We start from the raw sequence: 23,301 nt of genomic DNA, 5'->3' as shown, positions 1-23,301 counted from the left end.
CATTGATAAAGTGTAATAAATGTTAGAATTTGATTGAGGAAAATAAGGTAACCTCCTTATTGAAGAAATCCAAAAAACATAGGACTAGAAATGGCTTTCTTTAGAAGCTTTAATAGCTCTCGTTCTGACGAGCAGTTAGAATATTAACAGTACTAGTAGTGTTGTTTCCTCATCACCTTCTTACTTCACAGAAACTACAAATTCATTTGCAATTTGAAGATAAAGGAATGTAGCTCAAGATACGAGCTATTATAAGGTAAGAAGTGATTATAGTGTTCCCCATTGCAATAGAGGGTGCGTCTGATCGGCTCTGTCTCGCTCCCAGGCCTAGACCTCTTCCAAGCTCCCTGGCCCGGTAGGAAGAAGGAATGTCGAAAGCCGTACGGAGGTTATGGAGAATCCCCACCGATCAGGCGTCCCCTCGGCAGGTTCTGTAGGACGTCCCAGACTGCCAGGGATAGCCATTGGAAAGGCATCCTAATTCAATGTGTTCCCCTTATTATTATCGTCTTGACGAATAAGGAGAAGAAACATTCAACGGCGTAGATTAAATGAAGATGCAAGATAATCTCGTCTGGCTATCGGAACCTCAGAAGAGACGGAGAGGAAAAAGACATCATTCGATAATAGTTGCGGTAGAGGCATTGCCCTATCCGGGTTCGTCCCCCGTACAGCTGGACGGGGGGGGCTCTATCCCATGGGGGTTTGAAATAGTTATTTCAATAAATTCCTCATCGGTACGTGTATATGAAAATATATCTATTCTGAGAATAACGAATTAGATATTAAAGAATATTTGTTGATCGAATGAATTATATGGATCTCGTTTAGTGATTACACATATATATATAACTTTTAAGCTTCTAGCTCCTCAGGCATGAAGCTCCGTAACGAGGCTCAATGCGACAAGGCGCAAAGCGCCTGCAAACGAGGCGCAAAGCACCTGAAGAGCCTGAATAGAGGCGCAAAGCGCCTGAAGCACTATGAACCAGGATCTTCATCGGAATGGAAGTCCTTCTCATTCAGAAGAAAGGGAGGGCTATGGACGAAAATGGAAGTATTGTCAAATTCTAAGCAAGAACAAGTGTACAAGAGATCGGAACCTTCCGCACACGGATCCTTCTGCACAAGCGGAACCTTCCAGAAGGCGGAAGATTCCAGATTCGAATCGCCTTCCAGGCTCTTGGAATTTTCCAAGAAGGAATATTTTCATACAATCAACTTACCTGTCAGATATATACATAGCTAAGACTCCGTCGTCCCCGACAGAAATTCAAATTTCGCGCCACTCGCTACAGTAGGTCAGGTGATCTACCGGCCTGCCCTGGGCGGCAGGACTAGAAACCATTCCCGTTTTCTATCATATTTTCTATGTCGCCGGTGGTATCAACATTGTTGCTATTACCTCCTGACTTAGATTCTTATTTCATCCTTTGATCATCGTTTATCGGCTTTTTGGTGACGTATCTGGATCGTGTTTTTGGCATTCGCTACTGTGGACTGATTTTGGACTTACTTTTTGGAATTTTTCTCAGTGTGTCTGATTCAAATGTGAGTGTGAGAATGTGTGTGAATGTAGGCTGCAGGGTGAGGATACCGAAAGCTTCGGTTGATCCTCACACTGTATGTCGTAAATGTAGGGGGTTTCAGTGTTCTTGCTACTAATACTTGTCATGAATGCGAGGGATTAAATGCAGAAGAATGGAAGACTTTAACTTCTTATTTGAAGAAGTTAGAGAGGGATAGGGTGAGACGTCTGAAAGGTGTGAGTTCAAGGCCTATTGAGCCTTTTATTGATACTTATTCTAATCCTGATGATTTAGATTCTCCCATGTGTCTAATTCACAAGGTTTACTTTCGGAATCGGCCTCGGAAATCGCCGATCTGAAAGCTACAATTTGAGACATGAAGTCCAAAATGGCGGACTTACAAGGTAAGGCTAGTGAAAGTGAGCATTACAGTGAAGTGAGTTCTCCCAGTGTTGTGGAGGGGGCGTTTGATTGTCCCTGCGACGCTCCCAGGCCTAGACCTCTTCCAAGCTCCCAGCCCAGAGGGGAAGAAGGAAAGTCGAAAAGCCTTTAGGAGGTCGTGGGAATCCCCAACGGTCAGACGTCCCTTCAGCAAGCTCTGTTTCGTTGCAGGCTGCTCAAGGGCGCTTTAGAAAAAGCGTCCTTCGTGAGTGTTTCTCATCCTCTCCCTCTCCCTCACCTAAACGAGGGTGGAAGGAGTCGGATTTATCTAGGCCTCTGAAACGGCATTTGAAAGAACCTGAATTAGATTCGAGCCCGGAGCGTTTCTCAGATGACGCTCCCTCGTCTATTAAGAAGGCGAAGTGGCGTCAGCGTCACCCGACGTAGACGCGGAAGAACACTTTCCTACTTCTCCCCCGATTGAAGATGACGTGGGAGAAGCTTCAGGGAAGATTATCTTGGCAGTACAAGAGCAACTGGCCTCTTTGGTGGGAGTGTTAGCGCCTCGTAGGAAGGACGTTGCGCTTCCAATCAAGAAGTCTCGTCCTCTCTCCCTTGCGAAGTGGTAGAGGCGTCATGCAGACGTGAAGCTTCCAAACATATCGCAGAGGCTTCGGTTTCGAGAGCGAGATCGGGAGAATCTTACGGAAGACACGTAACGCCAGAGAGACGTGAGACGTCGTCTAGGCATGAAGCGTCATTTAAAGCTGCTTTTAGACGCGAGGCTCCAACCAAAATTTTGGCGCCAGTTAGGACGCCTTTTGAGAGCGAAGCGTCTTTCAGGCGCGAGGCGTCATCCAGACGTCAGCAGCCACACAAAGCGGGAGGCGTCAGCCAGGACGCTTGGCGGACTAGAAGCGTCTTTCCAAGCGGGAAGCGTCATCCATTTATGGAGAGAAGCCTGGGCTTTTGGCGCCTTCCAGGACTATTAAAGCGGGGAAGAGGAAGGAATATCATTCCCTAGCCCCTCTCCTATTAGGAGTTTGTCTCCTCCAGAGGAAAGACGTACTGAATTAGCAGCGGAGACTCATCTAGACCCCGAGTTAGAAGTAAACTCGGAGGAGGAGTATCAAGGAAGAGAAGGACTGTCGAACTATAAAGTTTTGACAGCCTGCTTCTAGAGGAGTATGGAGACGACTTTGACTCCTGCCTCTCCTCCTTCTCCGCGCTCTCTTCTCGAGTGCAAAGAACGAAAGAAATCTTCGTCTTTTCTTAGAATGAAGCCCGCCATTCGATGAAGAGGGCTCTTCAGTCTTTAGACTCTTGGATGAAGTCGAAGAAGGAGTTAGTTAGAACGGTCTTCTGCATGCTTCCAGCGAGACTAGCTGGTAAAAGAGGCATTTGGTATCAGACGGGAGAGAATATGGGTATTTCTCTTCCGTCTACGTCAGAAGCGGACTTTTCGACCTTAGTTGACGCTTCACGTAGACAAGGTTTGAACTCTGCCCGTAAACTTGGGGCATTTCAGAACTGACCATCTCCTCAAGGGACTCTTTCATGTATTGGAAGTTTTCAACTTCTTAGATTGGTCCCTTGGGGTGATGTCCAAGAAAGCCCATGATTCTGAAGGGACTCGAACCAGAAGTCCTTCTGTGTATTTTGTCTTGTATTAGACAAAGCGGTTCAGGATGGCTCGGTTGAGATCTCCTCTTTATTTGGAGCAGGTCTTCTTAAAAGAGGACAGTATATAGTGCCTTTTTAACCAAAGCGGTCTCCCACGCTCAGAGGGCAGCGCTTCTGTACTCGCCTTGTCTGACTTTTTGTTTCCCTTCTCAGTTAGTGAAGGACATTTCTCGTTCATTAATTTAGAAGGCGACTCAAGACCTTCTGACGCAGTCAGCAAGGAAGAAGAAAACCTGCTTCTACTACTGACAAGAAAGGACCGAGTACATCAGTTCAGCCTTTCGAGGTGGCCCCGACCTCCAGAGCTCCCGCAAGAAGGAAGGCTCCTGTAGGAAGAGAGTAGGTCTGCCTTTCGTCCCTTAAAAAGGGAAAGTGATGCTTCTCTCCTCCAAGCACCAGTAGGTGCCAGGCTCCTGGGATTTGTGGAGGCCTGGGCACTTATAAACGCAGACGTGTCATCGATGTCTGTAATACGGAAGGGATATCGTATCCCTTTCCTGAACACTCCTCTCAACGTCAACACCGCGGGAACTAACAGCCAAGTACACAGGATCCTGTGCTGAGGGATACTCTTCGATCGATGGTGGAGCAGATGTGGGGACAAGAGAGCGATAGAACTAGTACTGGATCAAAACTCCCCGGGGTTTTACAATCGCCTTTTTCTGGTTGCGAAGGCCTCAGGAGGCTGGAGACCAGTACTAGACGTCAGCTCTCGAACAAATTTGTTCAGAAGGAGAAGTTCTCGATGGAGACTTCTGCCTCAGTCCTTGTGTCATTGCGACAAGGAGATTGGATGATGTGTCTAGATCTCCAGGACGCCTATTTTCACGTCCCGATCCACCCTTCATCGAAGAAGTACCTCCGTTTCATGACGGGGGGAAGGATCTTTCAGTTCAGAGCCTTGTGTTTCGGCCTTTCCACAGCTCCTCAGGTCTTCACAAGCCTGATGAAGAATGTGGCGAGTTTCTTCACCTCAAAGGAGTAAATATCTCTCTGTATCTGGACGACTGGCTAATCAGGGCCAGATCAGAGAGACAGTGCTTGGAGGACCTTACGTTAACTTTAGATCTGATCAGAGCGTTGGGATTACTCGTGAACCTCGAGAAGTCGCAGCTGACCCCCAGACAGAACTTAGTCTATCTGGGGATTCAGATGGATTCTCGGGGTTTTCGAGTTTTTCCTTCGCAAGAGAGAATCGCAAAAGGTTTGCAGAAAGTCTCTCTCTCTTAAGGAAGGAACAGACGTCGGCGAGGGAATGGTTGAGCCTTCTAGGGACCCTTTCCTCGCTCGAACAGTTCTTCCCGCTAGGAAGACTTCATTTACGTCCGCTTCAATTCTTCCTCAAGAGGTCTTGGAGTTGGAAAACTGGACAACTTTCGGACGCCTTTCCCATTCCAGTGGAGATAAGACCGCACTTGGAATGGTGGTTGCCCCCTCTGAAAGAGAACAAAGGGATCTCTCTAAAAATCCAGACCAGACCTAGTGTTGTACTCCGACGCGTCGGAGAAAGGTTGGGGAGCAACATTAGGCTCGAAGGAGGTGTCAGGCACCTGGGAACCAGCACAGGTGTCTTGGCACATAAACTGCAAAGAGCTCTTCGCCGTACATCTGGCTTTGAAGAGTCTAGAACTCTGGTTTCGAACAAAGTAGTGCAAGTAAACGTGGACAACACCACGGCACTTGCCTACATTCGAAAACAAGGAGGGACTCACTCCTCGTTCCTTTACGAGCTGACGAAAGACCTTTTGCTTTGGACGTCTCACAGGAACATCTCCCTTCTTACAAGGTTCGTTCAGGGAGTAAAGAATGTGAGGGCGGACAGACCTCAGCAGGAGGAACCAGGTCCTTCATACAGAGTGGACCCTACACGAAGAGGTGTGTCAAGATCTCTGGTCTCTGTGGGGGACCCCTCATGTGGATCTCTTCGCCACATTCATCTCCAAAAGGCTGCAGTCTTTTGCTCGGTCGTGGAAGACCCAAGAGCTCTTATGGTAGACGCCTTCCTGCTGGATTGGTCTCACGTAGACGTCTATGCTCTTCCTCCATTCAAAATCCTGGGACTAGTACTGAAAAAGTTTTTGTGGCGTCAAAGGAGACAAGGATGACATTGATAGCCCCCTTTTGGCCGGCCCAAGATTGGTTCACGGAGTGGTAGAGTGGATCGTAGGACTTTCCCAGATCCCTACCAAGAAGGATGGATCTTCTCAGCACAGCCACACTTCAAGAGGTATCATCAAAACCTCCCCGCTCTCGCTCTGACTGCCTTTCGACTATCGAAAGACTCGTCAGAGCGAGAGGGTTTTCTCGCGAAGTTGCAAGCGCGATCGCCTGCGAGCACGCAGAACCTCCACTAGGCAAGTATATCAGTCAAAGTGGGAGGTTTTTAGAAGGTGGTGTAGAACTTAAGAAGTTGTCCTCCTCACTACCTCTGTAGCGGAAATTGCGGATTCCTTCTATTCCTGAGAGAGCAATCTCATCTAGCTGTATTCACAATAAAGGGATACAGAAGTATGCTCTCGGCAGTCTTCAGGAATAGAGGATTAGATCTGGCAGATAACAAAGATCTCCACGATCTCATAAGGTCCTTTGAGACTTCAAGTCTAAGGAACCGGTCCCTCCTAACTGGAACCTAGAGTGGTTCTCAAGTTTCTTTCATCCGAAAGGTTCGAACCTCCTCATCTGGCATCGTTTAGAGACATCACCAGAAAATGCCTATTCCTATTATCTTTAGCTACGGCAAAGAGAATTAGTGAATTACATGCTCTACAGGATAAAGTAGGTTTCAAGGGAGACTCAGCTATTTGCTCGTTTAAGACCCTGTTTTTAGCTAAGAACGAGAATCCCACGAATCCCTGGCCTAAGTCATTCGAAGTCAAAGGCATATCGAGTCTCGTAGGAAGAGAAGCAGAGAGGTCTCTATGCCCTGTAAGAGCTCTGAAGTTCTACCTTCAGAGAAGCATCAGATGGGAGGATCTAGACAAGGTCTTTGGTGCGCGGTAAAAGACCCCACAAGACTGATGTCCAAGATGCTCTGGCATTCTTTGTGAGGAACGTCATTACAGACGCGCATAGGTCTGTCCTGACGAAGAGTTTCGACTGTTGAAAGTGAAAGCTCATGAAGTGAGAGCAGTAGCAACGTCTCTCTCGTTTCATAAGAATATGTCGCTTAAAACATCATAGATAACGACATTTGGAGATGCAACTCAGTATTTGCATCTCATTACTTGAAAGATGTTCGTGTGACATATGAGAAGTGTTTTTCTTTGGGTCCTTTCGTATCGGCGGATACGATTCTGGGTACGGGAGCCGACACCAATCCTTAAGTATATACTTTTCTTCTTTTTAGATATGGTCTAGTCTCTTCATAACAAAGAAGGACTTGGTTTAGCACGGGCCGGCCGTCTATGTTGTTCATAAGAGAATCTTGTCATATCTAATTAGATGAGTATAAAATTTTTTTTTTTTAGAAAATTATGTATGTGTGCGCAGAGTGGTTTGAGTTATGGTTGTTGTGAAGAGTTCGGGGATAACTCGGAACAATCTTTATTTCTAACATGTGGTTAGGATCAGGTGGTCGGGATTGGTTGTGGGCTCCTTCATAAGGTATTGTCATATAAGTGGATCAGCACCCATTGACAAAGTCCTTTCAGGCTCTGCCGAGTAAGCGGATAAGACCCCTTCGGCAGACCCACAAGAACTCTGGCCATAGATCATATATCTCGCTAAAGTTTCTTGAGTGATGCAGACTACTGGGCAAACACCCACAAAGTCTACCACCTATCTGGTAGGAACCAAGGTTTATCATACCTACAACATATGTTGTTTACCTGTCTATTCCATAAAGTAGCTGCTCTTACCCTCCACCAAAGGGTGCCAATCAGCTATTTAATATATCTGACAGGTAAGTTGATTGTATGAAAATTTGATATTGTTTATGTTATAATAAATAAAGTTTCAGACATACTTACCTGGCAGATATATACAATTAAAGGCCCACCCAGCCTCCCCGCAGGAGACAGGTGGAAGAGAGAAAATATGATAGAAAACGGGGGAATGGTTCCTAGTCTGCGCCCAGGGCAGGCCGGTAGATCACCTGACCTACCTGTAGCGAGTGGCGCGAAATTTGAATTTCTGTCGGGGACGACGGAGTCTTAGCTATGTATATATCTGCCAGGTAAGTATGTATGAAACTTTATTGTAACATAACAATATCATTTTTCCAAATGTGCAGAACATTTCACATAAGCGGAATTTGACAATAACTCGGAACCTTCCGCACAAGCGGAAACTTCCAGACGTACAGAACTTTCCAGGCGAGGATCGCCTTTCAGACGCTCGGAACTTTTCCAAATCGGGTAAACATTCCGAACGGGTGAACTTTCCAGGAGCGGCGCGGAACCATTCCGCACAAGAAAAACTTTACAAGCGCGATACGTCTGCTAGGATTCCAGGAGTATTCTGATCACGATACTCCTCCTAGGCGCCAGGAGTATTCGGAACGCGATACTCCTGTCAGGTGCCAGGAGTGTTTCCGATCACGATACTCCTCCCAGGTGCCAGGAGTATTCGGAACGCGATACTCCTACCAGCACCAGGAGTATTCCGAGCACGATACTCCTCCCAGGCGCCAGGAGTATTCGGAACGTGATACTCCTACCAGGGCGCCAGGAGTTATTCCAATCATGATACTCCTCCTAGGAAAGCGATACTTCTGCCAGGCGCCAGGAGTATTACGAGCACGATATCCTCTCCAGGCGCCAGGAGTATGTGGAACGTGATTACTCCTACCAGGCGCCAGGAGTATTCCGATCACGATACTCCTCCTAGGAAAGCGATACTTCTGCCAGGCGCCAGGAGTATTCCGTGCGCGATACTCCTCCCAAGCGCCAGGAGTATTCTAGGCAAGATACTCCTGCTTAGCGCCAGGCTCTTTTCTCCTATCAAGAAGAGCCTGACATCCGCCAAGAGTCCTCCAGGCGAAAGGTGAAAGACATTCGAGGCTTCTCCTGATAGGGAAGGGAGTTGTCGCACAGGTGACCGTCGCCCTTCCTGTCAGGATAGTCTTAATGCAATAAAGGCAAGAGCAAGTTCGGCTTTTTCCTGGCAGGGACTCAAGATTTAGCACAGGCTGCCGTAGCCCTTGTCAGGTTAGAGTCGGTACGGCTAAAAGCCCTTCACCTTCGAAAGGAAGCGCTCTCCTCCAGTTGCTCAATCTTCTCCCAACTTGAGGAATGGAAGATAGAGCAGAATTTGTGAAAATTAGTTCAATAGTAGTGGATATTAAAATCATCCTCCTTCTAAAAATAATGCAACCAACCATTTTCAGAAAGAGGGGCAATCGTTGGAAGTTGAACAAGATTCGTACGAGCTCTCATTCATTGATTAGAGGCTTCCAGATAAGAAAGGCGTAATATACGGACTTATCTCCAAGATAATAAAAGCTGGAGAGATTCTCTTCGATCCTCGGTTGTCATTTGCGATCTCTTTCGACTAATACTCATTCGGGTTTATTGACGAAAGGAACGAAGAGAGTAAGATTTCCATTCTTCTCTGCATGTCGGAGAGGAAAGAATGTCGTAGAAGACTTATTGTATACGACTACTGATTGACAAGTCATATACGCATACCATAGTTGCCTTTCTGGTTCGCTACGGAATTATCTATATCCTTACAGGATTTTCCTAGTAAGGACTTCGCTTAAAAGGTTTGTTTCGGCAATACCTACTCAGCTTCGGTATTTTAACAAAGGTTTTGGCTTAAATTTGCATTATTGAGAGCTTTCTTAGGCTCGAGAATAATTTTATTATATCCCTTCATTGAAGGGAGTAATCTGGCAACTAGAATGAATGCAGCCAGGCAGTGAACGAGACGGATTTGTAACGCCAATTCAGTACCATCCGGTTCTCGGTCGTGAGCGGTTGGTTACATCTCTCTCTCCTAAGGGATCGAATGGTTTCACCGTATATTCCCCTACAATCAGGGGCTTAACCACGAATGAGGGGATTTTTATGCAAACATGAATAACATAGTATTCGTTTTGCTAAGGATCTCTCTCTGCCTCGGCGAGGAAAGAAGTAGTGGAAAATTCACCTTAAAGATAACGGTACGGTTAAGCCTTATGCACACACCATGGTTAATTACAGAATTCCTACTATCCTTACAAGATTTTCCTAGATGAATGCTGTTACCACAATGTGACGGTATTATAAAGGATTTTAATTCGGCAGAGCACGATTTAAACCTATTTGGAGACAGACACGGAATGTAACGATCGTTCGATGCGGGATTTTGCACGTCCGTGAGAAAAAAAAACCGTCTGATCGACGATAATAACTGTTAACGTGTCGTTTACATTTATTGGAAAGAGTTGTGAGAAACCTGCGGAAAGTATTCACAGATCTCTTCGCAGGTAGAAGACGAACAAGCTTCTTATAGTTTGCTTCCTTTTCCTCGAAAACAAGAGAGGTAGCAAGATACGCCATCTTTAATTTAAATAGGGGAATAAACTCTAGTCCTTTTTACCCTAGTTATATATATTCTTAACAGATATTAAGATAAATGGGCGTCAAAGGAAGAAGATGAATGCATCATTTTGGCAATAAAAAGGTTGAATTCACAGAGGTCACGTTCTTCTCTCAGCATGTGTCGGAAGGTTTTTCTAAGAGAGTAGAGATTTTATCAGAATCTATTATAAATATTGGACCTGAAAAATCTATCCACTCTGAGTCTGTCTGCGTGCAGACTGACTAGAAGTAAATATGAATGAGAGGATTTTTAAAGGGAAGCTTGATAATTCCTTCAAATATGTTAAAGACATAGAGTTGCTGCAGATCGTGCTAGATGGAAAGGGGAAACTGTCCTCTTCCGATACCTCTGTGAACCACATAATGGTTTTCTTCCCTTTCAGGGGAAGAATCACCTTGGTATTTTATGCTATCAATGAACATGGTAAAAAGATATACTCTGTTTCGACAAAGAATATTAGAAATAGTAGAGTATTAAGATCTTCGGGATCTTATACAATACCTCTATACGATAAGAGTAGGAGATCTTATACTTAGAATGGGATCCTAATTTGGGCCTCAGATTCCGTGTTCCATCAAGATGGAACTGCTCCTCATCAAATGTTTCTCCTGGTCCTAAACGATCAAAAGAACAAGTGAAATTTTGGGCTTTAGAATCTGGAATCAAATTCTATGAAGACTCGGCAATGGGTTTGGGCCTGGCACCTAGTATGTTTGGCAAAAAGAACTGAAGCCTTTTATTCCTGGATCAACGCTTTCAGATAGAGGTTCGTTGTCCGGGTAATGTATTGACGTTGTCATCTACAGTAGAAGACAAGGTTTAAACGTTTACTGACAGAGTCTTGGGAACGCGATGAGGGCTCAAACTACTTCCCAAAAAGTTTCAGAGAGATACATTAAAGAGCTAGAAATCAGGAGTCCTACCAATTTCAGCTCAGAATCTCTTTAAACTTCCAGGCTCCTTCCCTTCCTTCGGGCAAGGATAGGGAAGCTTCTGCAACGAGAAAACTCATCAACATGTAGGAGGAGAACTCGTTAGCAACAGAAGTATTCAATAAGGATCCTCCTCGGAGAAGACTTGTCTCGGACTTTTAGATTTCCTATCGTCTACTGGATGTAGCTGACTAAAATCACCTCCCCTTGCCGGAAAGGCCAAAAGCTCAATGTGAAAGAATTTCTTCCACCCTTCTCCAGTCTCCTGATAAATGATGGTGGATCTTCAGGACTTTTCGGACAATGTAGCGCCCAGTCAGGCGCCAAATGCCAAAACAGGCGTGAAGACGCCAGAGAAAGACAATCAATATGAACACTGTCATTGTCTGATGAGGAGAAGGAGCGGGCCTCCAACCTGGCGCAGTGCGCTAGAGGCGAACAAATCGGGAAAAAGTGTCCGATGTGGACATCGCCAGTTTTCCTCGAGACTCTTAAATCAAGCTCGAAGCTCCAGCAAGTGGTGCGAAGCAAGTCAAGTTCAGCCACGCGCCAGGCGCGAGGCTCCAAACAGGCGCAAGGCTCTGGGAAGGTGCGAGGCACCGGCCAGGCGCGAGGCGCCAGGCAAACGGATGCACCAGGCAGGCGCAAGCCAGCCAGGGCGAGGCGCCAACCGGGGGCTCTAGGCTTCATCCAGATGAGATCCAGTTCAAAGAAAGTCCTAGTCTTCTTTGAAACAATGGTGATCTCTAAAGCACTTCATAAGTGACTTGATGATACTTCAAACAGCTGAGAATTTAAAAGCTCATGAAGTGCGAGCTTTTGCAAATTCTTGTTCTTTTTCGTAACAATATGTCAGGAAGACATATTAGCTTTAACATATGAGAGATGCAACAATGTGTTTGACTGCTCATTACACGAAGGACGTCAAGTTAGCCTACGAGAGATCCTTCTCTCTTGGTTTATACGTGTCAGCGGATACGTTGCTGGGATAAGGAGCCGACACTGATCCTTTAATAATGAGTTGAATTTATTTTAACTTAGTGAATTTTATTGAGGTTTGAAAGGAGTTTGGGGGATAACTCTTTTTCAATTCTAGCGCGAACCCTCATGTTAGGAACAGGTGATCGGGATCGGTGTTGCGCTCCTTAGTTATGCCAATAGGCATAGGCATATTGTCATATAAGCGGATTAGCACCCATTGACAAATGCCAATTAGGCTCGACCGAGTAAGTGATAAGACCCCATCGGTAGACCCACAAGAACTCTTGGCCACAGATCACTATCTTGCTAAGGCTCTTGAGACGAAGCAGACTCCTATGCAATAGCTAGGAAAGTCGACCCGTTCGTCTAGAAACACAGAGGAACCAAGGTCTATAAATACCTACAACATATGTTGTTTACCTGTCTAGTCAGTAGTTAGCTGTCTCTTGCCCTCCACCAAAGGGTGTCAATCAGCTATGTATATATTCTGACAGGTAAGTTGAATGTTGAAAATGATATATTGTTATGATACAATAAGTTTCATACATACTTACCTGGCAGATATATACAATTGAAGACCCACCCAGCCTCCCCGCAGGAGACAGGTGGAAGAGAGAATCTGATTAGAAAACGGGAATGGTTCCTAGTCCTGCCACCCAGCGGCAGGCCGGTAGATCACCTGACCTACCTGTAGCGTGTGCCGCGAAATTCGAATTTCTGTCGGGGACGACGGAGTCGATAGCTATGTATATATCTGCCAGGTAAGTATGTATGAAACTTTATTGTATCATAACTATCATTTTTCATTAAAGAGTTATAGTATTACATATTAGGGCAAAATATATGGCTGTGACAGTCTAATAAGCCATCGTTAACAAGTCCAGGGCACAGTAAGGTGGATTGTGTGCTCGTAGGCTTTTGAATTTCGGTTAGTGACAATTTTCGGTTAATGTCACACCACCAGGAATGGAAACCTCTGTCGGTAACCGGGGCTGCCTGTCCAAACAGTAACTTTTACCCACGTGTTTTACTTAACTCAAAGAAAAGAACTTATACTTTTTTGGATGCTTGTGTATTGACTCTCCTCCCCTTCCCCAAGTTCGTACTCCTCAACCCATAGTCTTACAGTAGCTGGAAATAATCTTTTGCTTTCTCCCATGCAAAGAGTGTTCAGACTATGGTTAATGGATCTGGCATTCATATGCAAACTATTCAGTAATAATACTTGCCCCTATTGCAGTCCCTTCCTCTTATATGTTGCTTGTTCCATTGCAAAAGAATGAAACTAGCAGTTCCTTCCTGTCCATAAGTAGAACAAAGTTGCAACTGCACAATCACTTAGTGGATGGTATTCTGGCACTTCATCTTCCATATATGTATAAAATTTCAGAAGTTAACATATCTGGAGGAGTTTGACTCTGCTAATTAAATCATGTGGTAATTGATGGGTATGTTTGAGAAATTTACTTTTTTATTCTAAAAAATTACAGTTTTGTACCCCAACTGGATTCCATTTTGTAACTTCTTCAGATGAAGAATTTGAGTGGGAGGAATACCTAGAAGAGACACAAACAGAAGCTGTGCCACCCTCTGCCTTTTATCATGTAAGTACCTAGATCATTTACTCAAAACCACCGAATCTTTGTAAAATAGCCTTCTTTCTGTGATTGAAAAAAAAGAAAAGCTGATAAAGCAGCTACAGTTTGAAATTAATTGTATGTCTCACAGAAATGCTCAGTCATCAATAAAAGTTAAATGATTGGTAAAGTTAAATAGTATTTATGTGGAACCAAATAATTTTCTTTTTTATAAAAGCAACTTACCAATTAATTACTTAGCTAACGATAAGCCTTGCATGGCATCCTAAATTCAAAAATTCTCAAGCAAGTTACTGTTGCAATGTGGGGGTGATGGGTCCCGCGCACCACAACGAGAAGTTGCAAGCGACAGAAGCCGGTAGCGTCATTCTTATTCATTCCGCACAACCAACAAGACGTCCTGCTCCCGATTTCATGTTCACTGCTTTCTCGATTGCTTGACGAAGTCGGTGATGTACCCGCTTTGGTTGGTTTTACGTTTGTTGCTTTCAACTTGGATGCTGTACCTGCATTAGTTTTTCTCTTCTGTTAGCTCAGAATATTAGTATGCCTGACTCTATTGCTTCCAGTCTTCACTACAATAAGATTAGATTGACCAAGCTGTGCTATGATGCACACACACTAGTTGCAGTAAGTGTAGAGGACAGGTGCGTACTGCAGAATGTATTCTGCTTACCTTACATCCACAGTCATGGAAGTTCCTTCAAGATGTTTTTACAAGAAAGTATTGCTGTTCTGTGCACTTTGTTTGGGTTAGTGTCAACTTTAGGAGCAAGACACTTCTACTGAATCAGTAATTCAAATTGGCCAACTCTGTCAACAGTATTCCAAAATCCAGGGACCTGTTGCTTCTTCTGACCCATTTCTATGCATTATATTGTTAATTCTCTATATCCCCATTCTTTTCTAGTGATGTGAGGATGATACTTATTTATGCATGCTTGTCGGTCAAAGATGAATAGGCATGTGCTGCTTGAAGAATTTTAGGCCTGAAGGAAACTTCCTATATGGTAAGGGCTTTTCCTCATTAGGAAACTTGGCCTCACTAGGGATGTTTTCAGATAATCATGCTCAATTAATGAACAGTTTCAGCGTAAGAATTACGACTTTACAATAAAGTGATTAATTTGTAAGTAATCCAGAACCAACTTTGGCTCTAGGACTGTAGGAGGGACTCTGTAACCAAGATTTGTCCATTTTGTTCTTAAACATAAGTCCAGGTTTTGGTCTTTTCCCTGTATCATGCAACACAGAGTTTAACTAGTGTCATTACACTTTCATGCAACATAGAATGGTTAACACTACACCTGGTAAAACTTTTTTATGTCAGGGCAGCGGAAAGACATCAGGATGCTTATCAGGTTTATTCCCGGTCAGAAACAAAGTTTTTGTGGGAAGTTTGCTGCTTTGAGTTGAAATGAAAACAATATATATATTGGTTTCACATGAGTGACTTACTAAACAATTACATATGCTGTACGCTTTCTTACCACTGGGCAGTCGAAAAGGTTCAAATTCCATGGTCGGCGGGTAGCAGCGCTGCCATTGTTTGTGTAGGTGATACAGATCCCGCCTACTTTCGGGAATACCTGGTACTGCTGAGCTAGACTCTTCGATTCGTTTTCTGCCAGCCATGTGGTAACACCGGTGGTTTGTTGTTGCAGTCGACTTTTGTCACCATTGTGGATTTTTCCTTTTTGTGATGTACAATTTCTTGGTTGGCGTTTTGCTTCATCAGTTAGCTGCCTAGTTATTAACAAGTTATTACGAAGATGTCTGATGCTAGTTCTTCTTCAGTTAGGTTTTGCAGGCTGCAAAACTAGATTAGGTAAACTATGTTACGATCCGCACTCCAAATGTGTTGAATGTAGGGGTCAGTGCTGTAGCAAGGAATTAACTTGTGATGAGTGCCGTAGTTTAGATGAACAAGGTTGGAAGACTTTTCAAGCTCATTTGGATAAGATGGACAAGATAGGAAAAGGAAAGCAGCTCTTAGAGCAGGTAGTAAAACTAGTAGTTAGAGATAAACTCCCGTGCCTTTAGAGGCAAACAAACCGTCACTATCTTCTCCACTTTTATCGAATATTTCACTTATTGATAGTCCTCCAACTTCAGTACCAATTACTCAGAACAGGTATCCCATGTTTCTGATCCCATCCACCATTTCCTTGTTAGAGTTCAAGATGGACAAGAAATTTAAGTTCTTGGCAAAATCCGTTATGGATTTGGGTATGTCGTTTCGTGCGTTCGTAGAGAAGTCAAGTGAAAAGGCCAGTGTTTAGGCCAAGCGTCAGTGGGTCGTGTCCGAGGAGGCAGCTGTCCGTTCCCCCTGTTCTCCTAGACGAAGGTCCCTGTTCTACTCCCCAGTTCCCGGGAGAAGACATACCGGAGGTCGAAGGGAGACTGGGGGAGTTTGCCCACGGTCAGTCGCCGACTCCGTCGATGTAGTCGAAGGAAGGCTACAGTTCTCAGCAAATCTTCAACTCTGATGAGACTGGCCTTTTTTGGAAAAAAAATGCCTCGCCGTACGTACATCACTCAGGAAGAGAAGAAGCTACTTGGGCATAAGCCTATGAAAGACAGTTCTTACGCTCGCACTATGTTCCAACGGCAGTGGGGATTTGCAAGGTGAAGCCCCTACTTGTCTATTATTCGGAGACTCCTCGAGCCTTCAAGGCCCACAAAGTGCTAAAGGAGACGCTTCCAGTGATGTGGAGGGCTAATGCCAAAGCCTGGGTAACGAGACTTTTGTCCACTGATTGTATAAATCTGTTTCGGCCCGACATTGAAGAAATTCTTGGAAGAGCTCCCTCTAAAATGTCTGCTGTTGTTGGACAATGCCCCTGCTCACCCTCCTGGCCTCGAGGAAGATATCCTAGCAGAGTATTCTTTCATCAAGGTTCTTATCTTCCGCCTAACACCACCCCTCTCCTCCAGCCCATGGACCAGCAAGTGATATCGAACTCAAGAAGCCGTATATGAAACATCTTTTTCAATAGAGTTTTTTTCGACATCACCGATTCCACAAACCTCACCTTGCGTGAATTTTAGAAGGAGCATTTCGATGTTGTGATATGCATCCGACTCATCGATCAAGCTTGGCAGGAGGTTCTGAGGCGAACCTTGAATTCTTCGTGGTAGGAAACTCTGGCCTGGTGCCGTATCCGCCCAAGACTTCGAGGGATTCGACGTGGGCGAAGCTGGTGTAGATTCAGAAATAGTTGACGATCCTGAAACTGTTTCGCAACCAGATCTTGACGAGATCGTGCACTCGGCAAGTCCTTAATTTCTGCCGTTGTCATGTGGTCATCCTCCTCCTCCTGGTAGAGAACTCTTCTTGAACGACGTTATGTTGCATGGCCTCCAACTCCTTCAGGTCATCCATCGTAAGCTCCTCTTGGTGCTCCTCGAGAAGGTCATTGATGTCGTCCTCGTCGACGACCAGCAACGATCTCGTCAAGATCTGGTTGCGAAACAGTTTCAGGCTCGTCAACTGTTTCTGAATCTGCACCAACTTCGCCCACGTCGAATCCCTCGAAGTCTTGGGCGGATACGGCACCAGGCCAGAGTTTCCTCCACGAAGAATTCAAGGTTCGCCTCTGAACCTCCTGTAGCTATGAAAATACAAGTTGTCTTAGAAAATTTTTCATTTTGTATCTTTTAGAAACGGGTAATACTAAATGCAGAACGAGATCAAGTAAAACAGTAAAAAACCTAAAGTAGTATTTTGCATATGTCAAACAGAGAAGCATTGCAACAAAACACCTCTGGATGCTAACAAAATAACTTTGCTCATACGCAGAACAAACTTTCAGTCATAACAACAGGATCATCTTTTAGTGCCAGCTGGAAACCGGTTAAAAAATTATCAAAGATTGTAATCTAAGGAATCTGTGGCATCTGGCAACTCACGTGTATACGAGGAGGAAGATGGTCACTGACCGGGCTTGGAACCTAGTGACGCGTCAGTCTTTCTTTACCCGCCTTGAAGAGCAAACTTTCGTTTTGCTCTCCTCCCCCAAAGCCTTTTTTTTTTTTTTTTTTTTTTTTTTTTTTTTTTTTTTTTTTTTTTTTTTTTTTTTTTTTTTTTTTTTTTTTTTTTTTTTTATATACCTAAGCCCATTTCATATTTATCCAGCCTAGAAGTCCCATGACTGTCAACGTTTCTAGAGAGCCTTCCAGGATTCGTTTTCATGTTCCTTTGTGACATGCAAATTGCAGTGGATGCCCCCTTTCCTTTACAGTGGACCCCAACGTATTCATGTTCTCAGGATTTTTGGACTCGCGCATTCATGGGTTTCACCCTGGAACACATCCCCCCATTATTCGCGGTACAATTTTTCTAAGAGAAATATCCACAAATTCTTTTTTTTATTTTTTTTCTCAATTTCATCATGAAATGCACTTTTTGATAAAAATTTAAAAAATCAGGTATGAAATTTTGTTGAGGGTTTTTCTTGAATTTTAACTAACTAAATAGGCCATTTTCAGCATTTTTTTAACGTTCCAAACTATTCGTGGTTTCTAATTATTCGTGGGGGGGTCTGGTACACATCCCTCATGAATACAGGGGGTCCACTGTATATTGTTAAGACCAAAGGTTTGTTCTGCGTATGAACAAATGACAAATTTTGAATCAATTTGTATTTTTCGTAGCTAACAAACCTGATGTCATAGTGTTAACTGGCCACCTCTAGCCTCCCCTCTCATATCCTGGATTGTCAAGAAAGACTGACGCGTCACGAGGTTCCAAGCCCGGTCGGTGACCAGCTTCCACTTCCTATACACATGAAGTGCCAGATCCCACAGATTCCTTGCTTTACAATCTTTGATTATTTTTTTAACCGGTTTCCAACAGGTGCAAGAAGATTATCCTATTGTTAAGACCTCAGGTTTGTTAGCTATGAAAAATACAAATTGGTTGAAAATTTGTCATTTTTGCCTTATATTGTGCAACCAAGACAATACTCTGACATCAGAAGAAAAAATTTAACCAAATGAAGACATGACAAAATACTGATAATTACTTGAATTATGCAAGGTACTGTCTGGGGCCAAAATTACAGGTAGAACAGAATTGATAGGAAAAAGTGGAAAGGCTGAAGGAAAAAGGAATTAACAATGAAAAATGGAGAATAAAAGAAGGGTTAATGAGTGTTATTGAATGTTAATAACAGGACTGTCAAGATAACCATGTACAAAAACGGGAAATTCAGATAGAGCTGGGTGGCAGTGCTACAGCCTGACAGATTGAAAAGAGCGCTGCTGGATCCTACCAGTGAATTTATGTAGCAAATGCAGGAACATTCACCCCATCTGAAAGACTAAAGACTGAATCTGGGGACATTTTGAAACCACAAATGGAAGCATTATAGGATTAATGGCTTGTGATGGACCAAGTTCATTTTGAACTACCACTAACCACTCATTCTGTTTTAGAATAATAGTGATATCCCTTTGGCTGTGTAAAGTCTTGCCAAAACTGGTTTGTTTGATGTGAAACATAGAAGCTGTAAATTTATCTTCATGTTGTTAGGGATTAGAGTTTATTTCAAGTAGACTTTGTTTTAAGGTAGATAGGTAAATTTATCTTCCATAAGATTACTTCTATTGTTCAAGTGTTAATGAAGTTCTATTATTATTTCAGGTGGAGAAGAGTCTTGAATCTGGCATGGAAGTTGGTCAAATCTTGGAGGTAATCCATCATAATGAAGAAGAGACCCCCATTGGTTATTGGATTGCCAAGATTGTCACTATATGTGGTCCGCTGCTGAGGTATAGTGATGTTTTTCTTTATTTATTACCAATAATGAACTACTGTGGGTCATGTGAGGACACAAAAAAAAGAAGAAGACCTGATGATTCATTTCTATCATTAGAAGAACAGAAGGCCTTGACAAAATGAACTTCACCCCACAAGAGTGAAACTATTTAAAAGAGACTCTCTCTCTCTCTCTCTCTCTCTCTCTCTCTCTCTCTCTCTCTCTCTCTCTCTCTCTCTCTCTCTCTCTCTCTCTCTCTCTAACAAAAAATAAACTTGAGGGATGTTGCATTATCTAGCATGGATGGGTGTTTTGGTTGATGGAGAGTCATCAGGCTGCTTTTGGTGATGTTGGAGCATGTTTATGTATCTTTTTTTTTTTTTTTTTTTTTTTTTTTTTTTTTTTTTTTTTTTTTATTTTGATGAAATTTATCAATACAAAGTAATGCTTATGTTTAAGTATGTGTGTGCACAGTGATAATGAATCTGTAGGTAATGATCATCCGTAGGGGTGTAGTTCCACGCCTTAGTTTTTTACTTTACTGCCATTCCTGCTTCCTGTCTGCCAACTTGCCGTCCAATTGAATACTAACTACCTAGTGCAAATGTGGGGTTTTCTCTCAGTTTCACCTTTTGAGCCTTGTACTTCATCTCATTTATTTTCATGGGACCTTGGTTTGCATACGTAATCTGTTCAAGAATATCTCTCGAAGTCCAAAATGTACGAAATCCAAAACAGTAATTCCCATATGGAATAATGTAAATCCAATTAATGCATTCCAGGCACCCAAAAATATTTTATAAAAAATATATTCTCTCGAGAATAAACACACTTACATTCAGAAAACAATGAGAAATAAATATAAATGACTGAAAACGGATGACTAAACATTCAACATTACTCTTACCTTTATAAAAGACTTGTTGGTGTATGGAAGATGGAGAGAAGGGGAGAGGGAGGAGGAGAGGTTATTGTTTGGAAGGGAAATCCCCCTCCAGAAGGACTTGAGGTATAAAAGACCTATTTGGGGTTACTTCTCCACTCAGTTTTTGTTCATACGCGAAGAAACCTTTGGTCTTAATAATAGGATAATTTTCTAGCGCCTAGCTGGGTCCGGTTAAAAATTGGAGATGAAAAAGTAAGGAATCTTGTGAGATCTGGCAACACGTACATATAAAGGGTGAAAACTGGTCAAAGACTGCGCACCAACGGTACTGCGTTCAGTCTTTTTCTTAAGTGCCTGGGTGAGAGTTGCGGCTTCCCTCTCTCGGCCTTTTACCTGGTTGTTTGTCCATTTTTGCTATTTTGATTGTTTATGTGTGTATGCTTGTGTTATGGCTTCCTCTGCTTTTTTTCTCTATTTTGATTGTTTATGTGTGTATGCTTGTGTTATGGCTTCCTCTGCTTCTTCTCGGCCTTGCCAACGTACGTGCCCGGGAACTCGAGGTTTCCCGCGTTCTCGTTTCTTGGCTTCTTCAGCTAGACCCACACTCCACTCTTAGGGTACAATAGTTACAGCTGAGTTTTTTTTTTTAAATAATTTTTTTTGGGGTGGGGGGTATCAGCAAAGGGGGTTGGAAGAAGGAAAATATGAATACAGACCTTTTTGCTATTCAGTGGGGCATCGCTTAGTCTTGGATCAGCAATCACGGAATCAGTTATTCACAGGTTTTTTCTTGGACCGCTTCTCATGCTATATCGTTGGTATGAATCACAGCGTATGCTATATTTACTGGTAGGCTAAGCCTCAGCCGCAGTCCAATAATCACCAGCATACATGAAAAGACTCACATTATGATATTAACTGACAATAAAAGTAATAAAAGCATTCTCACCTTATATATTATTGGCACATCTTCATAATAAATAGCCTAATCAAGGTTTATGCATGACGTTCAATGGTAGGCAAGCTTGGTTGCAGTGCGATAACCACCAACATACATGAACAGATTTACATTATGATATTAACTGACAATAAAGGTAATAAAACCATTCTCACCTTATATATTATAGGCATATCTGAATTAAGTTCCATTTGGCAACTAAAAACAGTGATGATATTGGTAAAACAAAATCAGTTGATTATTTTAAGATTGTAAACAAAACCAGAATGCAAATGGTAGATTGCTATGTTCATATGGTAATAATACTTGCCATATGATTAGACACAGTAAAATAAGTTTTATTAAAATTATCATTATTATCAATAGTACACAAATATTATTCAACTTTTGCTAATGGATATCTGTCAGTGTTACAACCTAATCAGGCAACATCTCTCTCTCTCTCTCTCTCTCTCTCTCTCTCTCTCTCTCTCTCTCTCTCTCTCTCTCTCTCTCTCTCTCTCTCTCTCTCTCTCTAGATAAACAGCTGATTGCTGACATCATCTGCCATAACTATCGAGCGTTTATCAAGTTGCGTTTAAGTTGTCACTGCCGATGTTCAATGGTCGCTTCATATCTGTTCAAGAATACATATTTTTCATTATTGTAAGTTTTTGGTATAATTAAGCATGTTTGCATATTTATTTTTTATTTTTTCCTACAATGATTCCATATGGATACAAGGGTTTCCAACAGAGTTACATGCTAGTAGGTTTTCCTATCTAGGTTAATATTTTCAAATAATAACAGTAATAATAATAATAATAAAGGGATTTTGACGAAGGAAAAATCTATTTCTGGGCAAGGGCCCGTGTCACCCAGTGAAATGTCCCTTTAGCACACATTTCTAAGGTAAATTAATGCTAACATACCAGAGAAAAAGCTAAAATGGAAATGCCAGAATATTCTGGCTCGCTCACCTTATTTATAAAGGTGTCGGTATGGTTTCTGGGGCGAGTGAAACCCCTACCAGGGGTCTTTTGCCATTTAGATTCATCCTTCTTCAAAATCCCTCTACCAGAGAGGAGCCGATCCAAGGCCCACTCCCCGCTACCGCTACTACTAGCGCCTCTAACGGCATCCTTTTCGTTAGCACCATCCAGACCGCATGTGTTTTTTCTTGCTCTGTGTTTTGTGCTCGCATTGGATTTATCTTTCTGCATCATGGAACGTCAAGCTATTGCTGCATCCAAGTTAAGTACTGCTAGAAGTGTTTCATGTCAAATTTAGCTGGGCAAGGGCCTGTTTATCCATTTTATTTCGGTTATGAAAGACAGCGTCCCGGCAGGGCGGCTCGCTCCCACGTGCTTCATTGTTTCGTGCTTCTTTTGGTCTCCTATACCGCTTGTGCTCGAATGTTTTAGCAGTACATGTTTATTACAATGGTTATGCATTATTGACGTGTTATTATGATTATTTATCCATTTATCTTAACACGGGGGTTCTTTGAGTTCTCATGAGCTCGTAGCCTACATCACTCCTATCAGCTCAAGAGTTCATGCATGCATGTTCTTTTGTAATTAGGTCTATGATAGGCTCCATTAGGACGTACGTCCTTTCTTTTGGTCCTGAGCCACCCTGGCCACCGCCCTACGTTCCTACGTATCAGCATAGGCCAGCTGCTTTGAGTTGCTAAGTCGCCCTCCCTCCTTGGTTGGTCCGACCCAGCTTCTCCAGGACTATTCTTTCTCTTATCCTCTATTTTCTTCCTTCCCCCGTGTTTTTGCTAGGATGTTATTGTATTCATGCCTTTCAAGACGGTTCGAGCTGGCCTAGGCCACCTCAGATCGCATGGTCTTTCTCGCCGCGTGGCTCACTCCACGACCGCGAAGAGGCCAGGCGATCACCATGAGCCACCCTGCATCAGTCCCTCACACTTTTCTCGCCAGGGGGAGATACGATCGTTCATGTTGTCCCTGGCAACCGATCCAAGCTCCCTCCATTTCACTCTTTCAAATAAGGATAACTCTCTCTCTCTCTCTCTCTCTCTCTCTCTCTCTCTCGACTCTCCTCTCTCTCTCTCTCTC

The 23,301-nt window shown here is 43.3% G+C and overlaps 2 protein-coding genes across 2 annotated transcripts in view; one reads left to right on the top strand and one right to left on the bottom strand.

Moving 5' to 3' along the window:
* Window positions 1-23,301, bottom strand: part of LOC135217278 (small ribosomal subunit protein eS27) — a 205,202-nt gene that overhangs the window by 115,793 nt on the left and 66,108 nt on the right. The gene's annotated exons all lie outside the window — the stretch shown is intronic.
* The window catches only part of LOC135217220 (scm-like with four MBT domains protein 2), a gene marked incomplete at its 5' end in the record, with an annotated part of 91,321 nt that overhangs the window by 11,078 nt on the left and 56,942 nt on the right, over window positions 1-23,301 (top strand). The window contains 2 exon segments of the mRNA XM_064252950.1: window positions 13,562-13,635; window positions 19,277-19,404. Coding sequence (XP_064109020.1) covers window positions 19,301-19,404 — 104 coding nt within the window.

This window comes from Macrobrachium nipponense, chromosome 7 (assembly GCF_015104395.2).
Source record: "Macrobrachium nipponense isolate FS-2020 chromosome 7, ASM1510439v2, whole genome shotgun sequence".
NCBI lineage: Eukaryota > Metazoa > Arthropoda > Malacostraca > Decapoda > Palaemonidae > Macrobrachium > Macrobrachium nipponense.
The sequence above is the reverse complement of the archived record's forward strand: the minus strand, read 5'-3'. Positions and strand labels throughout refer to the sequence as shown.